The 16811-nt window shown below is 39.5% G+C and overlaps 1 protein-coding gene across 10 annotated transcripts in view; it reads left to right on the forward strand.

The window, feature by feature from the left end:
• PCM1 (pericentriolar material 1) overlaps positions 1-16811 on the forward strand; it is a 50740-nt gene that overhangs the window by 21223 nt on the left and 12706 nt on the right. For 7 of the 10 annotated variants that reach the window (XM_060278839.1, XM_060278843.1, XM_060278846.1 and 4 more), the window contains 15 exons: positions 384-513; positions 916-1032; positions 1124-1314; positions 2138-2341; positions 2972-3194; positions 3773-3918; positions 4370-4563; positions 5461-5638; positions 6644-7002; positions 7119-7286; positions 9520-9576; positions 13717-13889; positions 13980-14108; positions 15580-15700; positions 15929-16069. In XM_060278839.1, the coding sequence (XP_060134822.1) occupies positions 384-513; positions 916-1032; positions 1124-1314; positions 2138-2341; positions 2972-3194; positions 3773-3918; positions 4370-4563; positions 5461-5638; positions 6644-7002; positions 7119-7286; positions 9520-9576; positions 13717-13889; positions 13980-14108; positions 15580-15700; positions 15929-16069 (2531 nt within the window). The remainder of the gene's footprint in view (positions 1-383; positions 514-915; positions 1033-1123; positions 1315-2137; positions 2342-2971; positions 3195-3772; positions 3919-4369; positions 4564-5460; positions 5639-6643; positions 7003-7118; positions 7287-9519; positions 9577-13716; positions 13890-13979; positions 14109-15579; positions 15701-15928; positions 16070-16811) is intronic. The other 3 variants (XM_060278845.1, XM_060278847.1, XM_060278849.1) reach the window with 1 other exon arrangement.

Below are 16811 nucleotides of genomic sequence, written 5' to 3' on the forward strand. Positions count from 1 at the left end.
CAACCCTCAACAAGGGATGATGGGAGTTGGAGTCCGGTAACATCTGGAGGGCCACAGATACTCAACCCCTCAATAAGGCCTCATATACCCTTTCTGATTTAGGTGGGACTGTCTTGGCCATATGTCCTTGCCATTGGTTTGTGGTATATAACACTCTCACTTGGGAGTGCTGTGGAACTGGAAGGCCTTGCCCAATACAGAATTGATTGGTATAAGAAGAAGAAAAATGCATTTTAAACTTCTACAGTGCATGTTCTCCAAATTAATCTGTTTCTGCTTTTGACAAATTAGTTAGGAGTAGAATTGCCCAGTTAGATGTCTGTCATCACTTCAGTTTTTTTCTGTGCAGAGAATGATAACATGAGAATGCTTTATTGTTGTAGAGAGAAATTTTATGAAGCCAAACTTCAGCAGCAACAGAGAGAATTGAAACATCTCCAAGAAGAAAGGAAGAAACTGATAAAGATCCAAGAAAAGATCCAGGTGTTGCAGAAAGCTTGTCCAGACCTTCAAGTAGGTAGAATGGTGGTTTAACACGAGAGAGGGAAATATAAAATCTCAAGGGCAACCCTACTTGGCATCTCAACTGCAAGATTATTAACCCTAGCTTTTATTCATTTAAATGAAGGGTGTGTTAGCCCTTGTGGTTGTAAATATGAATTTTGAGCATACTGAAAGGTCAGAAATAGTGAGAAAAAGATGTGTGCTTGAAAGATGATGGGTCTAAAAGCTGGATGAGTAGTACAAAAGCTTGGAGCATTAGTTCGTAGACATCAGTCTTGTGTTGGCTTGCAGGCTTGTTGAAAAATGAAATTGACTGGATCACTAAAAAGCCAGTGATGCCACAGATCTCATTAACTTGATAAAGGTTCTCATTCAAATACTAATAATGTAATTTTCACACTTTATTCTTAGTTGTCATCTGGTGTGGATAATTGCCCTGGGAATACTTCAGCGCCAGCTGCGAATGAAATCAGCGCAACCAACAAGATTGTGGTTCAACCAGAAGAAACAGCCACATTCGATACTGAGGTGCTTCATATTCTTGTGTATAAAACTGCAATAGCATATTTTGAATTGCATTGCATTAAAATATTTTCTCTTAATATTTTATTTTAAACAGCTTTGGTCTGAGATGCGCAGACATGAGATTTTGAGAGAAGAATTGCGACAGAGAAGAAAGCAGCTTGAAGCCTTAATGGCTGAGCACCAGAGGAGAAAGGACCTAGCGGATACCACATCTGCTTGTGCTGGATCTACTAAAAGCGATGGATCAGAGACCCAGTGCACTCCCCAACAAAGCAGAACAGAAAAGTAAGATAAAAAGTAAAATACCCTGCTTTCTCATCTAGTGTATATTTAGATTGTATTCGCTGCAAAGATAAATAACTTTTCAAAATTGTATTTACATGTGTTACATTTAAATGTGGCATAATTAGAATAGCTTATACTGAATCTGAGCATTGCTTTCTGCCAGCCAATTTAAGGAAGGGAAGAGAATCCCCTCTTATCTCTTCCTCCCCGACCCCAGTAGACTTACACTCAAGCACTAGTATGATAATACTGCTTCCTCATATCTCTGCACCTTTTCACCAGCAGCATGCAAGCTGTTGTACCAATCTAAAAAATTGCCCTGTTCTTGAAGATGTTCATTTCTGGAACTGAATTATATACTCCTCCCCTCCACCCACACTTTTATCACTGTTATGACTAGCCAGATTAAGCAGATTAAATGGCCATGCTTGCTACTTGTAGTCCAGGAGACTTGAGCAGGCAGTTTCTGGTTATAAACAATTTGGCCTTGCCCAAAACAAATAAATATCTAAACCCTTATATTGGAAATACATAGCTGTGAATTTAAAAATGCAGGAGCAAGTAGGAACAAAATTTATATTCTGAAAGGTAGGGAAATAATCTAAAAATAACATAAATCAAAAGTCATAAATTTAATTTGAATTGTGCAGAATTCCTAAAAGGCATAGAGATAAATAAAAGCAAATGGTGTTTTTAGAACAGGAGATTAATTTGAGACGTGCATTTTAGCTATTTTTATTCAGCGTGCAACTTAGTTTTTTGTGATCTAATTTCACCTTACACTTTAGCAGCAGAATGACTGTTTTTTAATACCTGATGCTAGAACCATGGCAACATGGGGAGGGTCTACTCAGTGTGCATTTGATGAAGATGAAGATGGTGGTGATGAAGATGCATATCTTTCTGACGGGCTTGGTCAAGTGGAAGAGGAAGAGGAAGAGGAGCAAGAATCAAGTTCCAATGAGTACTCTGTGTGTCCCAATAACACAGATCAAAGTGCATATTGTGCAAAGGAAGATAAGGAGAGGTTAGTTTTGCATGTTCATTACCGATAGTTGTAAAGTGCTCCCTCCAAGAAAACGTTTTCCCTTTGCTGCTTATTAAGTTGTGCATTATGATGCTAGTCCTTTCTTATATACTGTGAAGTTTACTCTGAAAGGTTTTATATTACTCTGAAAGGTTTTATATAACCTGAAACTATGAACATGTGGATATCTAGTGTAATATTTTCTGTAATTTCATTGGTTGGTTAATTTGTGCAGTATTACTGATGTTTAACTCTTAAGCCCCATTCCAAACATTTGTTGGAATGGTGAGAGGCTTCATGTTGTAGAGGAGAGACATGCCTCTGTTCTGCTATCGCACCGAGCCCTGGCATTAGGCATTGTGTTCTATCTCAAAGCCAGATAAAAGAAATCCCTGCTCATCAAAAAGAGGATGAAGGGACACTGTACAAATTAGGTGTCTACGTCATGTTACCTGCATGGTGTGAAGGGAAAGAAGCATGTTTGCTCTGGACTAGGCTTGTGTTCCTTCAGAACTGAATTGCCTGTTTCTCATTGGCCTCATAACTGGCTTTTTACTTAATGAAATGCTTTGTACCAAGAGCACAATTTAGAAATGTGTAATCCCTTGTCGAAACACTCATTGTTCTCAGCTGGAAGAATCCTCGTCCTCTTTCAGCAGATGGAAACTATCGTCCTCTGGCTAAAGCAAAGCAACAACAGAATATCAGCATGCGGCGGCAAGAAAACCATCGCTGGATGTCTGAGCTTTCTCATGTGGAAGAGAAAGAACAATGGCAAGAGCAGATTAACCAGCTAAAGAAACAGCTTGAATTCAGTGTCAATATTTGTCAGACTTTAATGCAGGATCAACAGGTAGAATGTGAAAGACTTATTTTATTTTCTCTTCTGCATTTCCCCATCCAAAAGGCTGGATGTTGCCTACATTTCTGTCCTTCCTTTTCTTGTTGATGAGGAAGAATTGAGCCCACCATTGAAGGGGATTAAACTTTGGAGAGGGGGAGATTGCCACTAATTTTAAAGGATTCATTTTTCAGCATTTAAGGGGTGGTTTGAATTTTTAGACCCATTGGAGTGAACTTCAAGGCGAACCTAGGTTCATTGCATAGTCGCAAGTTTATGGCATGATCCCCAAGAAGATGTGTTTTCTTTCTAGATTTTAGAAATAAAATCCTTCTTGTTCTGCAAGACTTTTGGTTAGAGGCTGGGCAGTAGAATATTTTAATGACTAACATTAGCATTTTGTTTTAACGGTGTGAATGTTTGTTATTTTATCCTGGCTCAAGATTGTGGAAAGATGGGATAAAGAAGCTTAATGAAAAGTTAATATTCTATACCCCCTCGCCTCCTTTGGGGGAGGAAGGGCAGGGTAGAAATCTAATAAATAGAATTAATATTAATGGATCTATATTTTCACATATTTTTCTCTGCAGACTCTCTCCTGCCTGTTGCAGACTTTGCTTACTGGCCCTTACAGTGTTTTGCCCAGTAATGTTGCTTCACCACAAGTACACCTTATAATGCATCAGTTAAATCAGTGCTATACTCAACTGACTTGGCAACAAAATAATGTTCAAAGGTACTCATTTCAACTTTATAGATGTCTGTTCCATACATTTGAGAGAAGACAGGCTGTAACGATGCACAAAAATGGTGTCATGTTTATTGTATTTAAGAAAATACTTGTCATATTAGACTGTTAATATGTGCGCTCCCGCATGGAAGAGAAACACAGTACTCCAGAAGCTCAGTGTAAGAAACACATTGTAGTCACATGTTATGTAATATTTAAAAGATAAATTACGTGCTGTTTTTATGAACAAAATAGAAATGAGACTGTAATGGTCTGACTTGATAATTCTGTGATCATGTTAGAGCTCTGTCATATTTTAACCTTTGTTGAAATTGCTTAGGGACTGAAATTTGGAAACAGATGCATTTCTGCTTACTAGTGTTAGCTTCAAAGACTGATTTGTCCTTGAGTGTTTATTAGTCTGTGTATTTGAAATTCAGATACCATTATTTCACAGGTTGAAGCAAATGTTAAATAATCTAATGCACCAGCAAGAGCAACAGCAAACAAGAACAACTACAAAGGAGAAAGAAAGCAGGGCTCCACCACCTCCATCGCCAACTATGTTTTGTCCCTTTGGTTTTCCTTCCCAAACAATGAACCTGTTCAGCAGCATGCCTGGGTTCACAAATTTCTCCTCTTTCCCACCAGGTAGGCATTTCCAGAACTGCACAAAATTACTAGCAGCAGATCTCCATTTGTTTTGCTTCTCTGTTCCCAAGATAAGAGCTTCAAAGCAGCATTTCTTGCCTTCACATTGTTTTACCTTGAAAGCAAACCCTCCCAAGTCTTCGTCAATTTTTCCTCACTAATTTCATTGTAGTGCATTTATTCACAGCATGACCTAAATGTTGTGCCCTCTCTTCAGTCCATCTTCCTAACATGCTTTCCTCAAAACTATGGAGTCTCAGAAGGAAAAATGTTTTAAAGTCATTGCCTTCACAGTAGGCTAGATAAGCAATAGCATGCATGGATGTATCCTAATAATATGCATTTATTTCATTGTATATTTTAGACATCATCTGTATATAATAAAATTGAGTTCATTTGAGTTACTCTATTTCCAAAATAATAATGTGAAGCCATTACTCTCTGATGTAGATACATACAAGGATTAAAACACCCAAGGATTAAATATAAACCAGTTATAATATGCTAGTCCTCACCTAGATGTGGAAACAGTTACCATAGATCTTAAACACATCTATAAAGTAATGCTTCTGGTGGAAGGCAATGTTTATTTAGAACAACTTTTACTTAATATCGACAGCGGTTTTGTTGCCTCTGCCATAATAAATGACTCAAATCAAATCAGGAATAGTTTTCAGTAAATATAATATAGACGTTGTTACGGTTTCTTCCCTAGTCAGTGCACACCCTTTGTTATTTTGTTTTAAATTGTTGTTTTTTTATAAACTTAAATTATGGGGGGAAATTGGATACAAGCTTGATAGCGTTTTTATGTTCTATCATACATCTTTGTATTTTATAATACAAACTTTTGAATTGTAGGAGGAGTAATGTTTCTGATGTGATTTCTTTTCACAGGTATAAACTTCGGCCCAATGTTTCCATCTGGTTTGGGGGATTTTCCACACAACTGTACAGCTCAGAACAGTGAACATCAGCAGCAACCCATAGAGCCTAACACCAGTGGGAAAATGGACTATATGGCATTTCCAAAACCTTTTGGAAGTAATTCTACTGGTGGAGTAGAAAAACCAAGGTACTTGAAGCTTAAATTGAACTTGTGTTTGTGAGTGACACTTTTTATTCAGGCTCAAATTAGAACCTGTCCTTATAAAAGAGATTTAGTTAAGAAATTGTATTTGTTGTTGTGCTGATCTCTGTGAAAGGCTGATCTATAAAGAAAAAGTGCTATCAAATATCATGATTTTGGATGAGATTTTGGGGCATAAGCAACCAGTTGTCTTTGCTTAGAGAAACAATCTATTGTTGTTGTTGTTTAGTCGTTTAGTCGTGTCCGACTCTTCGTGACCCCATGGACCATAGCACGCCAGGCACTCCTGTCTTGCACTGCCTCCCGCAGTTTGGTCAAACTCATGTTCGTAGCTTCGAGAACACTGTCCAACCATCTTGTCCTCTGTCGTCCCCTTCTCCTAGTGCCCTCAATCTTTCCCAACATCAGGGTCTTTTCCAAGGATTCTTCTCTTCTCATGAGGTGGCCAAAGTATTGGAGCCTCAGCTTCACGATCTGTCCTTCCAGGGAGCACTCAGGGCTGATTTTCTTAAGAATGGATAGGTTTGATCTTCTAGCAGTCCATGGGACTCTCAAGAGTCTCCTCCAGCACCATAATTCAAAAGCATCAATTCTTCGGCGATCAGCCTTCTTTATGGTCCAGCTCTCACTTCCATAGAAACAATCTTGTTTCCATAGAAACAATCTATTAACTGTTTTATTTCAGTTTGGGTTTGATTGAAGCTCTGATTAGTTGCTGATTCAAGCTCGTAAAGACCCAATATATTTCTTGAACCAGTTCAGCTTATTTCATTTCCAGAAGGAAAAATAGAAATGATTTGCCTGTATCCAGAGACCACGTCAGACTTTCCCATGCCTACTGAGAAAGTATTGGTTGGGACACCTTTGGAACAGCATGGGTTATAGATTTCAAATAATGGTTGTCTGGAAATACACTTCTTTCCTTGGAAAACTTCTGACTTTGCCTCTTACCCCATGATTCTGATTCTCTCCCCTCCCCCTCTATTTAAGAGGTCAGTTGCAACCTGAAGAAGAAACAGAGAATAGATCAACTAGGTCAAATGGACACCAGGAAGGAGGAAAAGAAAAACATTTGTTCCTCAAGTCTGGATTTGCAATACCTGTACAAAACGCAGGATGTGGTAATCACAAAAATCAAGCTGGCACGAGCAGGAGGAGAGAATTTGATGAAGAATCTCTGGAGAGCTTTAGTAGTATGCCTGATCCAGTGGATCCAACCACCGTGACTAAAACCTTTAAACCTCGGAAAGCATCTGCACAGGCCAGTCTAGCTTCCAAAGACAAAACGCCGAAGTCCAAGAATAAGAGGAGGAATGCTTCTCAATTTAGAAACCGATCGAGAGCTAACGGTAGGTTCATATGAAACGCCCATAATTCAGGGTTACTTATCTTTCTTTCAATAATCTGGAGGCAGGGTGGCTATGCAAAGGGCAAGCTGTACAAATTGGATCTTTTTTATTTTAAGGTTTTGAAAGTGCCAGTGTTTCCAGTACAGGCGAGCCTTACAAGAGCAACAGAAGCAGGCACTCAACTCGGAAGGAAGAAGTTGTCCAAGCAAAGGTGTTCAGTAAAAAGAATCGAGAGCAACTAGAAAAAATAATTAAATACAGTAGATCATCAGAAATGTCCTCAGGTACTTAAATAGTTAACAGTTTTTATTTTAAAGTGTACCAATTCAGTGGTTACTTGCATGCTCGAAGAGGAAATGGGAATCTTACTGGGATGGAAATTTTCAGGTAACCCGACTATTATTTCACATAATTATTACTTGCTATTTTTAAAACAAAAAACTACACGATGCTCCCATTGTTCGGTCGCAGCTCCTGCCCACCTAGCAGTTTGAAAGCACGTCAGAGTGCAAGTAGATAAATAGGTACCGCTCCAGCAGGAAGGTAAATTTCCGTGTGCTGCTCTGGTTTCACCGGAAGCGGCTTAGATATGCTGGCCACATGACTCGGAAGCTGTCTACGGACAAACGCCAGCGCCCTTGACCTATAGGCGAGATGAGCGCCGCAACCCCAGAGTCGTCCGCGACTGGACCTAATGGTCAGGGGTACCTTTACCTTTATAGATTGGAACTATTGTATGCTGAAGCTCGTGCATGGAATTTTAGTCTGGAATCTTAAATATGTTTAAATATAATGGCATCTAGTTTCTAGTGACCATGCATAGAACTGAGCCTTCAATGTTAATTTCCCCCTGCAATATTGTAATGGATTGTACCTCCGGAAAGCCTCCTTCAGAGGATTGGGTTGACCCTGTAGAATAGTGTTGGGGATAGTGTGGAGGAGTTGCAGAGAGAAGGAGGAATAGGACAAAAATGTATTTTCTCTTCCCCCAAGGCAGGAGCATCTGCTGGATCTCGGCTCCTTCAGTGAATTGAATGGTCTCTTTGGTTTGTGGAAAAGAGACTCTAGATTCAGCCCATTATATTAGTTATTTTTTAATATTATTTTATTGAAACGTTGATTCTGTTGCTTTATTCTTAATAAGAGAGACTTGGGTAAAAATAAATAGCAACAGCAGGTCTAAAACTACTGCTGTCAGTGTTGTTGTTTCATCATTTTTAAAAGGACACATTCAGGTATATATTTGATCGCTGCTGGTTGCAGGTAATATTTGAAATCCAGTTCTGGATATTAGAGCGCATAAACAGAAAGCCCACATGGCTCTATTCAAATGTTAAACATATTTGTTAAGCACATTTAATGATTTACCTTTGGGCTGATTTGGAAATAACACGACGCCATAGTTTAGCATTGCAAGAATGAGCCTCGCCTCCCACTTCCCTCCCCTAGTCCTGTTCCGCTGCCAGGAGGCATTCAGAAGCTTTCTCTTCTTCATTTCTGATTAAGCACAGCTTGCCATGTAGTCCAAACCTGGACAATCTGGGTTAATCATGCAGTTAGTGGAAACAAGCCAACTTTAAGCCATAGTTTATGAAGGCTGCTTTCTTTTCAGTAAACCTAGTTCTGGTTAGAGCTCAGATGACGTGCTATAAACTGTGATTAATCTAAAGCTGGAGGAGGAGAATCCAGTCGCCTCCTCATAGTTGTGCCAGTGGAGGAAGTGCATGATTGCATAGGGAAGCTGGCCTACTCTTATAGCACTAAACCATGTTTTAGCATTGCAACTGAATGCCTTCAGTGTCCCTTTTTAACAATGTGGTGTGTATGTATGGGTTTCTTTTCTTACTCTGGCTCCCCCTTTTGGGGTTCTTTGAAATCGTGGGAGACCAGTGTGCTCTTGAGACTTGAATCAAGAAGGGTCATATTTTCATGTTGTTTTTATTAGTAAACGAGCTTCAATTATGATATCATTGAAGCTGTGTACAGGTGTGTCCCCACGTACACGAGTTAGACTGCATATAAGTGTGATGCCCGGAAATAAATCAAAAGAATTAAACTGGAAAAGTGCTAAAATGTCACAAAAATGGTGGGAAAACAGCTAGCAATCCTAGAAGGCTTTGCACCCAACTGTGAGGCTTGCAGACAGGTTTAGATAAAAGTGTTGCCCACTTTCATGATTTCACGTATACGTGCGATACCCGGGAACGTAACCCCCGCGTAAGTGGAGAGGCGCCTGTACGTGGACATGGGGGGAGCATGAAATCCAGTGCATATACTTGGAAAATTCTTTCTGGAATCTTTTTTTCTTCTGTGGATTTTTTTGTGGTAATATGTTTTTCTCAAATCACCCCCTCCCCCCTAAAAGAGACATGGGTTCTCTGGGGATTTGTTTTGTTTTGTTCATTTGGATCACTAAGTAGCCTTTCTCCCATTATTTCATTAGACCTTGCTTTTATTTCCAATACACATTTTTGTGTTTATCACTGTCTGTCCTTCCCACCCACCCCTTTCCTGCAGCACATGCTAGGAGAATACTGCAGCAGTCTAACAGAAATGCATGCATAGAAGCACCAGGTAATGCACTTGCTGCTTAGCTTCCAAACTTACCTTGATTTTCTGGTCTCTTGTCCTAACAATTAGCTTGCTTATTGAATTAGCAAAAGGTGCACTAATCCAAATGATACAATTTTTTTCCTACTTGCTTTCCTGATTAGGTACTTTATTATTAATGAAAGTCATAGCCAGCCAATTTTTTTCCTACTTGCTTTCCTGATTAGGTACTTTATTATTACTGAAAGTCATAGCCAACAACCACTTAAGGCAAAAGTATCCAGGATTGTGCCCTCCAAATGTTTGGGAATACAGTTGGCATCATTTCTGGTCATGCTAGAAGGGGCTGATGGGAGTTGGAGTCCAAAAATATGGAGGACACCATATTGACTATCCTGGAATTAAGGACTTTTATGTCAGAGGATATGACTTTCGGGCAAAGTTTTGTCCTGGTATTTCTTACAGTTGAAACTAAGCAGAGTGGATTCCTAAATCTTATTTATTTAAACTTAATTTGTGTACCACCCTTCATCCGAAGATCCCAGGGTGGTTCACAACATAAATATAAAACACAGGAATACATAAAGCAAAAACAAACCAATAACCCCCACATTTAAAAGAACATATTAATCAGCTAAAGGCCTGGTTGAAGAGACACTTTTTTGCCTGGATCCTAAAGATATATAATGAAGGCCACCTCTTTCCACCAACTTAGAGCATAGACAGCAGAAGTTAGTTCAGGAAGGGGCTCTCTGCACCACCAGTGGATCCAGAAGTACCTGTTTGTGTTTTGAGATAGTTGAGGCACAGTACATGAAAATATTTCTACAATGTGCTGTTTGAGCTGCTATTGGACCATAAAGCATGGACAGGTAGCATCACTTGGGTTCTTCTAGGAAAATGAAAGTACAGTATTGTTGTGTCTACTGTAGACGCTTAATCTCTCACGTCTTTCTGAGTAGGTGAGGTCTTGAAAATCCAGCTGTTGTGTCACCATTTATGTTGAGGTGAACATTTCAAAGGTGTGCCCTGCTGGCAGATCAGAGCTGGCAGTGCCCATTAGTCTCAAATAAGAAAAATTTGATTTGCTAGTTGGGAAGAAGTAGAAAAGGGGTGTGAAATGCCATCTGTCCTTTTAGATAAAAGACTGATATTTATTTATTACTCGCCCTTAACCCTAAACCAGAATATCTATAGCTCAGTGGTAGAGCATGTGCTTTGCATTTTAAAGGTCCCAGGTTCAATCCTTGGTGTTTCCAGTTAGGGCTGGAAAAGACTGAAGTGGAAGGACTAATGATTTGACTTGGTATAATAAGACAGCTTCTTAAGTTCTATATGTTTACTTTTGCCCAAAAGTAAATAATACATTGTGGTTGCTGAAACTCAAAATTGGATTTTACTATACTTAAATGTGTTCAACTACTTAAGCAGCAAATACAAGGGTCATCTGATACCAAGTGTATTTTGGCATGAGCTGTAATAGCTTCATTTGTTGCATGAAGTGGATAGCGAAACAAAATAGATTTCTTAGGCCGAATCCAAAGAACCTCACAACTAGCTGCATGAGGTCCAAGAGTTGTTTTGGATCCCAGCCATACTTTTAAAGTATCCTATGACCGTGAGTGTTACACTAACACAGCTGATATTTTGAAAAGTCATCCTTGACTTACACTTAACTAATGACCCAATAGCAAGATGTGCTACTTCAACTATGCTTAGGATGCATTTGAAAATAAAATAGATCTAAAACTGAACCTCAGCAAACATTGTCACCAAATACAGCTTAGTAGCAGTGTGACAGTAACTGTGTTGGGTTTCAAGTGAATTCATTATTGCAATGCATTGTATTAATTATGTCAATTACGTTTTGTTGTATTTTTTTTTAGATATATATTTATTAAACAGTTTTTCCATATACAATACAGAAGAAGAAGAAAAAATTTTTACATTGCCAATAAAGAAGAAGAAAAAATGAAAAATAGAAAAAAGAAAAGAAAAAAGAAAAAATAAACATTCTAATTTAATAATCATAGTTATTACCAATACTGACTTCCTCGACCCCTCTTTCCCGAGCTCCTTATTACTACCCAAAATATACAGCTTCCAACTAATTTATTTTTTAAAACACCGCTTTTTACCTTCATTTTCGAATATAAATCAATATCATTTCCCCCGTTATCAAAACATACAAATCATAAAGATCTATTTATTATACCCATTAGCCTTTAATTTCTCCTCAAAAATGGTTCCGAATTTATCAACTCTCATTTTCTCCTTTTGTTCCTTATTTGCTTCTAGATCCCAACCCTCCCCCCCCCCCCGGTTCCGGTTTTCCCTAATATTTACTTTAATTCCTTGGCATTCCCCATTTCAAACCAAGTTTATCCGTCCCAAGTTCAAATTAAAAATAATTTTTCATCCAATCCTGGCTCTGACCCACTCCAATCCATTCCTTTCCCCCCCAACCCCATTTCTTTCATCCTGAAGCTTTTTGTTGTACGTTCCTTCGTCTTCCAAAGAGTCTCTGTCTCTGGTGTAAAATCCTTTGACGATGCTGAGGCCACGCTCCTCCTCTCTCACAGGGGGAGAGCGATACCCCGCCTTCTTGTCAGTCATTGGAGCTTCTTGAGCAGCCGCTGTAATCTGAGCTCCCCCTCTCACGGGCAGCTTCGGATTTCCATTTTTTTGCTCCTCGTCGTTACAATCACAGTCAGAGTTCTCACTTAAATTGTTTGGAGTTGGAGTTGTAAATTGTTGTTCCTGGTCAGTCCTATTATCATCCACGATGTTTCTTCCATTTGCTTTGCAGACAGCTAAAATCTCTAGTGCTTTTTCCAGCAAAATCCCCCAACAGTGTTCGTCGATCTGAGTAAGTTGTGTCTCCTCCATTTCCGCTCTTTGTTGTCTCATATTACATCGGGGGAGTACACTGCTTTATTCAAAATGGCGCATTCGCTTAAATCCATATCTCAACCAATTTAATAAATTTCCTCTTACCGAATTCTTCACTTTTTCTCACCACTTATTGCAATTCAAGAGTCAATCTTTCACCCTTGTCAGTTCTTCACAACAGTTCAAATAATTACAGTGCTGGAAACATTCTTTCTCCTTACGATGTAACAATGTAGCAATAAATCTCCACTCCCGGTTCCCGTCCCAGGCTACAGGGAGTTTGTTCCTTTTTGTAAATTCAATAAAAGCTTTTTGCAGGTTCCAATTGTATTTGCTTTCTTCCCTTAGTCCTGCCACTAAGGGAGGTCGATTGCTCTCTCTTTTGAGAATTATAGAGTTCCGTTCGTGGTTATGGCTGCTGGCGAGATAGCTGCATCATAACCCACTCGGTAGGGAAGGGATCGACCTCCGTTTTTAAAATCCACTTCCTTTCGCCCAATTGATTTCTAATAGAACAATTCTTGAAATTACTTACAAGCAGATCATAAATTTGGAGGAATCCACTGCTTTCCGCTGCCGGCACATAGCTTCACTTCGCGAGGGTAACGGTTTCACTCAAGATGGCCCCCGCGACTTCCACTCAGACTCTCTCCGGGGCTTTAAAGCTTGCCGGGGAGCTGAGGAGTCGCGTTTTTGGGGCGCCGCTGAGCCTATTCGTCCCCCGGAAGCTCAACCGGGGGCTCTTTTGGGGCGGTGGGGCGCTATCCCACCTTTTCCCCCCCCCTCGCGAAGCCGGGCTGCCTCGGAGCTCGAGGCAAACCCCGCCGGTTCCAGCGCTTGCGGTGGCCGGAAGTGTACGTTTTGTTGTATTTAGTTCTCTTTCGCAGGGCAAATATTCAATAGATACTTGTTTAGCTCTATAAAATACAATATGCAGCAGTTCATTTGCACCTGTAAAAGAAGTACACAATGACAAGGACTGTAACTATTGTGCATAGTATTCCCTTGTGCCCAGGGTCTTTTCCGCTGCCTGTTTATAGCAGCAACCCCTTCCAATATTGGGAGGCTCTTTAAGAGCAGTTAAGGCACAAGGATCTACTGCTAGAAGAAAATGCCACTCCTTGCATGAGCAAAACCACTTTCCATCCACTCATTGGGGAGTTGCATCCCATCCATAAGGCACGTCCTTCTCAAAGCTTGCATGCTGTAACAGGAGAGAAATGTCAGTAGAGAAGAATAATGGTACTTAATTCATTCTTTTTCTTTCTACAGAAACAGGCAGTGATCTTTCTATGTTTGAAGCTTTGCGAGACACCATTTACTCTGAAGTAGCCACTTTGATATCTCAAAATGAATCTCGCCCTCATTTTCTGATTGAGCTTTTTCATGAGCTCCAGATGCTTAATTCAGACTATTTGAGACAAAGAGCATTGTATGCTTTACAGGTACCTTAATAAAACCCTGATTTTTGGACTTGCTTTGTTAAGCAAACATTTTCTTAATGCAGTCATTAACGAAACTGTTGCATTGTGTAGGATATAGTGACCAGACATGCATCTGAAGAAAATGCAAAAGGAGAGTGTCCCAAACCACTGAACTCTGCAGGTTGGGCAGAATCAAATTCAGAACATACTCCCAGTGAAAGCCTTGCAACGACTGATGACGTAAGGGTTTTTGAAAACTTTGTCTGGGTATTTTAATATAAGATCCAACCTTTTTAAAATGGGTTTTAGATTTCGGCATTAATACATTTGATAATAAAATATGTGTGGATTTGAGCCATTAGACTTTGACGTGAAAATATTTATTATGATACAACTTCAAATGGGAAATATACAAAAATAAGAGAAATGCAGAGATAAAAGTGATTATGCTTCCTAAAAAATAGAAAAAGATTTTGTTGACAGTTGGTCTTTCCTGGAAGAGAGCTGATCTCTGGCTAGTTCAATATCTTTCCTTGTTTACACATCACATTTTTCAACCTTATCATAGTCCTTTTGTATGATCTTTTGATTCTTAGCTCTGTGTACTTTGCTAAGGCTGCAATCCTAAACAAGCATTCTAGGGAATATATCACATTGAACAGTGGGAATTACTTTCAAGGGATGTGGCCTGGGCTTGACTTTTCCACTGGTGGGTGAGGCAACAACAGATTAACAGTTTATCTCAGGCATCCCCAAACTGCGGCCCTCCAGATGTTTTGGCCTACAGCTCCCATGATCCCTAGCTAACAGGACCAGTGGTCGGGGAAGATGGGAATTGTGGTCTAAAACATCTGGAGGGCCGAAGTTTGGGGGTGCCTGGTTTATCTCTACCTAGGGACAGGCAGGACCAACTGTACCATACTAGTCATTAACTTCCAACTTCCCTGACTATTGTCTCCAGTTTTTCCCCTACCTTGCCCCATGAACAGTTGATTTCTTTCAGCTTTTATCCTTTCTCATGACTGTGCATTTACTCACTTTTTACTCCATTTATTTTCCCCTTCCCGAGTGTTCTCCTGAGTTTTCCTTTAAAATAAAAGCAAATATTCCTCAGGTTTCTTTACTTCTCCTTTTGTTTCCTATTACTCCTCATTCAACATGATTCACAAAAATGTTGTTTGTGTTGAGAACAAGCTATTGTTCTCAGTCAGGCGGTGTTTGTTTTTATTTAAAAAATTACTTTGTTCTTTGGAGGTTCAATCAGCTGAAGATCTTTATACTGATCCACTTTAAGAGGACTTAAGTTAGGTCTCCAATTGCATATTTCAAATTCACCTTTTTTGTCAGTTGAGGGTTGTTTTTTTAAGTGGAAACAATTACTACCTGAGGAACTATTGATAGAAATTGACAACAGGTAAATATTGCTTTCTGCAACACGTTTTCTAGCTTGGGAGGATGAGCCCTTTATTTGGTGAGCATATTGAAGAAGAATTTATCAATTAAACTTTCCTTTTCTTCTTTACTAATTAAGCTTTAAACCATGTACATGAATCTTTTAACCCAAGAGTTAGCTTCTGATGCAAACACTTCAAGGTGATCTGAATTCTTAATTTAAGATCTTGTGTGACAGTTTATGAAAACATGATTTTTTGAGAATGGCTAGTTATTTGTATAAGAACATGTGCCAACTTGTTGTTTGCATATTTTGAAGGAGAGATTTGAGAAGAACTTTGACGAAGGAGCCTGTAGAGAATGCGAACAACACGATGCAGACAATGGCAGCACTATGTCTACTTCTTCAAATTTTGAACCCTTTGCTACTGATGAGCTGGGTAAGCATAAGCCTAGCAATTGAACAATATGCAGCAGTAACTCAAGTACCTTTTTAAATTGCCGCAACTGTTTTCTGCAAGTCAGTCCTTCACTGATGCACTTCTACACATAACAATATCGACGCTTTCTTCTTGCAGTTTTTATAATTATTCTACACATACCGTAATAATGTTTGATTTCCAAAAACTTAAATACATATTGTAAAAGGTTTTGTTGCCAAAATACAGGCAACACTGTGATTCATTTAGAGCAGGCACTGGCTCGGATGAGAGAATATGGACGAAAGAAAATGGCAGTCGAAAGTAACGTTGACTCTGAGGATGGATGCTGTAGTAATCCCCATAATGCTTCTGCTTCTAAATTGGAAGGTACACTTTGTGCATTTGTTTATTCATTTATCACAGTTTTGTCCTGTTTTTGAAAGAACAAACAATCTTACCAGGCAGTCTCCGTGCAGTGAAATGGAGCTGCGTCAAGTAGCTTAACACTCTTCGCTGGGCATATAAATGTTTGACAGTGGTTTATGTAGTTTGTGTAGTATAACAATATCCTTAAACTCCATAGAGGCTGGTCTGCCAAGGCTACTGGGGCACAGCCCTTGCAAAGAGAATGTCAAGCAATTTTTAACACACACACTCCTTCCAAATCTCAAAGCCACACACTTTCTTGTAACACATACATATTACTACTTAAACTCAAGAGTTCTGCAAACATTTCTGCCAGCCGGGTCCCTGTAACGCATCATAATCCAAAACTATAGCTCTGGCACAGAGGTCCCTAGTGTGTTTCTCTAAACAGAAAAACGATGTGACTGATCAGACTTCCCTTCTAGGCAGCCCTGCATGGGAGGTTGCTATTCCAATCTGTTGTTATTAAATCTCAGTATTAGCCTAGTAGGATTTCCTTGATGGACAATCTCAGCATCCTCAGAGCTAGTATGTTTTCAATCAAAGGGGTAGCCAACTAGCCATGGCTCACAGCAGAAATGAAACAATAGTCAAGTATCACTTTCATAGAATCATAGAGTTGGAAGAGACCACAAGGGCCATCCAGTCCAACCCCCTGCCAAGCAGGAAACATCATCAAAGCATTCTTAACATATGGCTGTCA

The sequence above is a fragment of the Zootoca vivipara genome, chromosome 9, assembly GCF_963506605.1.
Source record: "Zootoca vivipara chromosome 9, rZooViv1.1, whole genome shotgun sequence".
Taxonomy (NCBI): domain Eukaryota; kingdom Metazoa; phylum Chordata; class Lepidosauria; order Squamata; family Lacertidae; genus Zootoca; species Zootoca vivipara.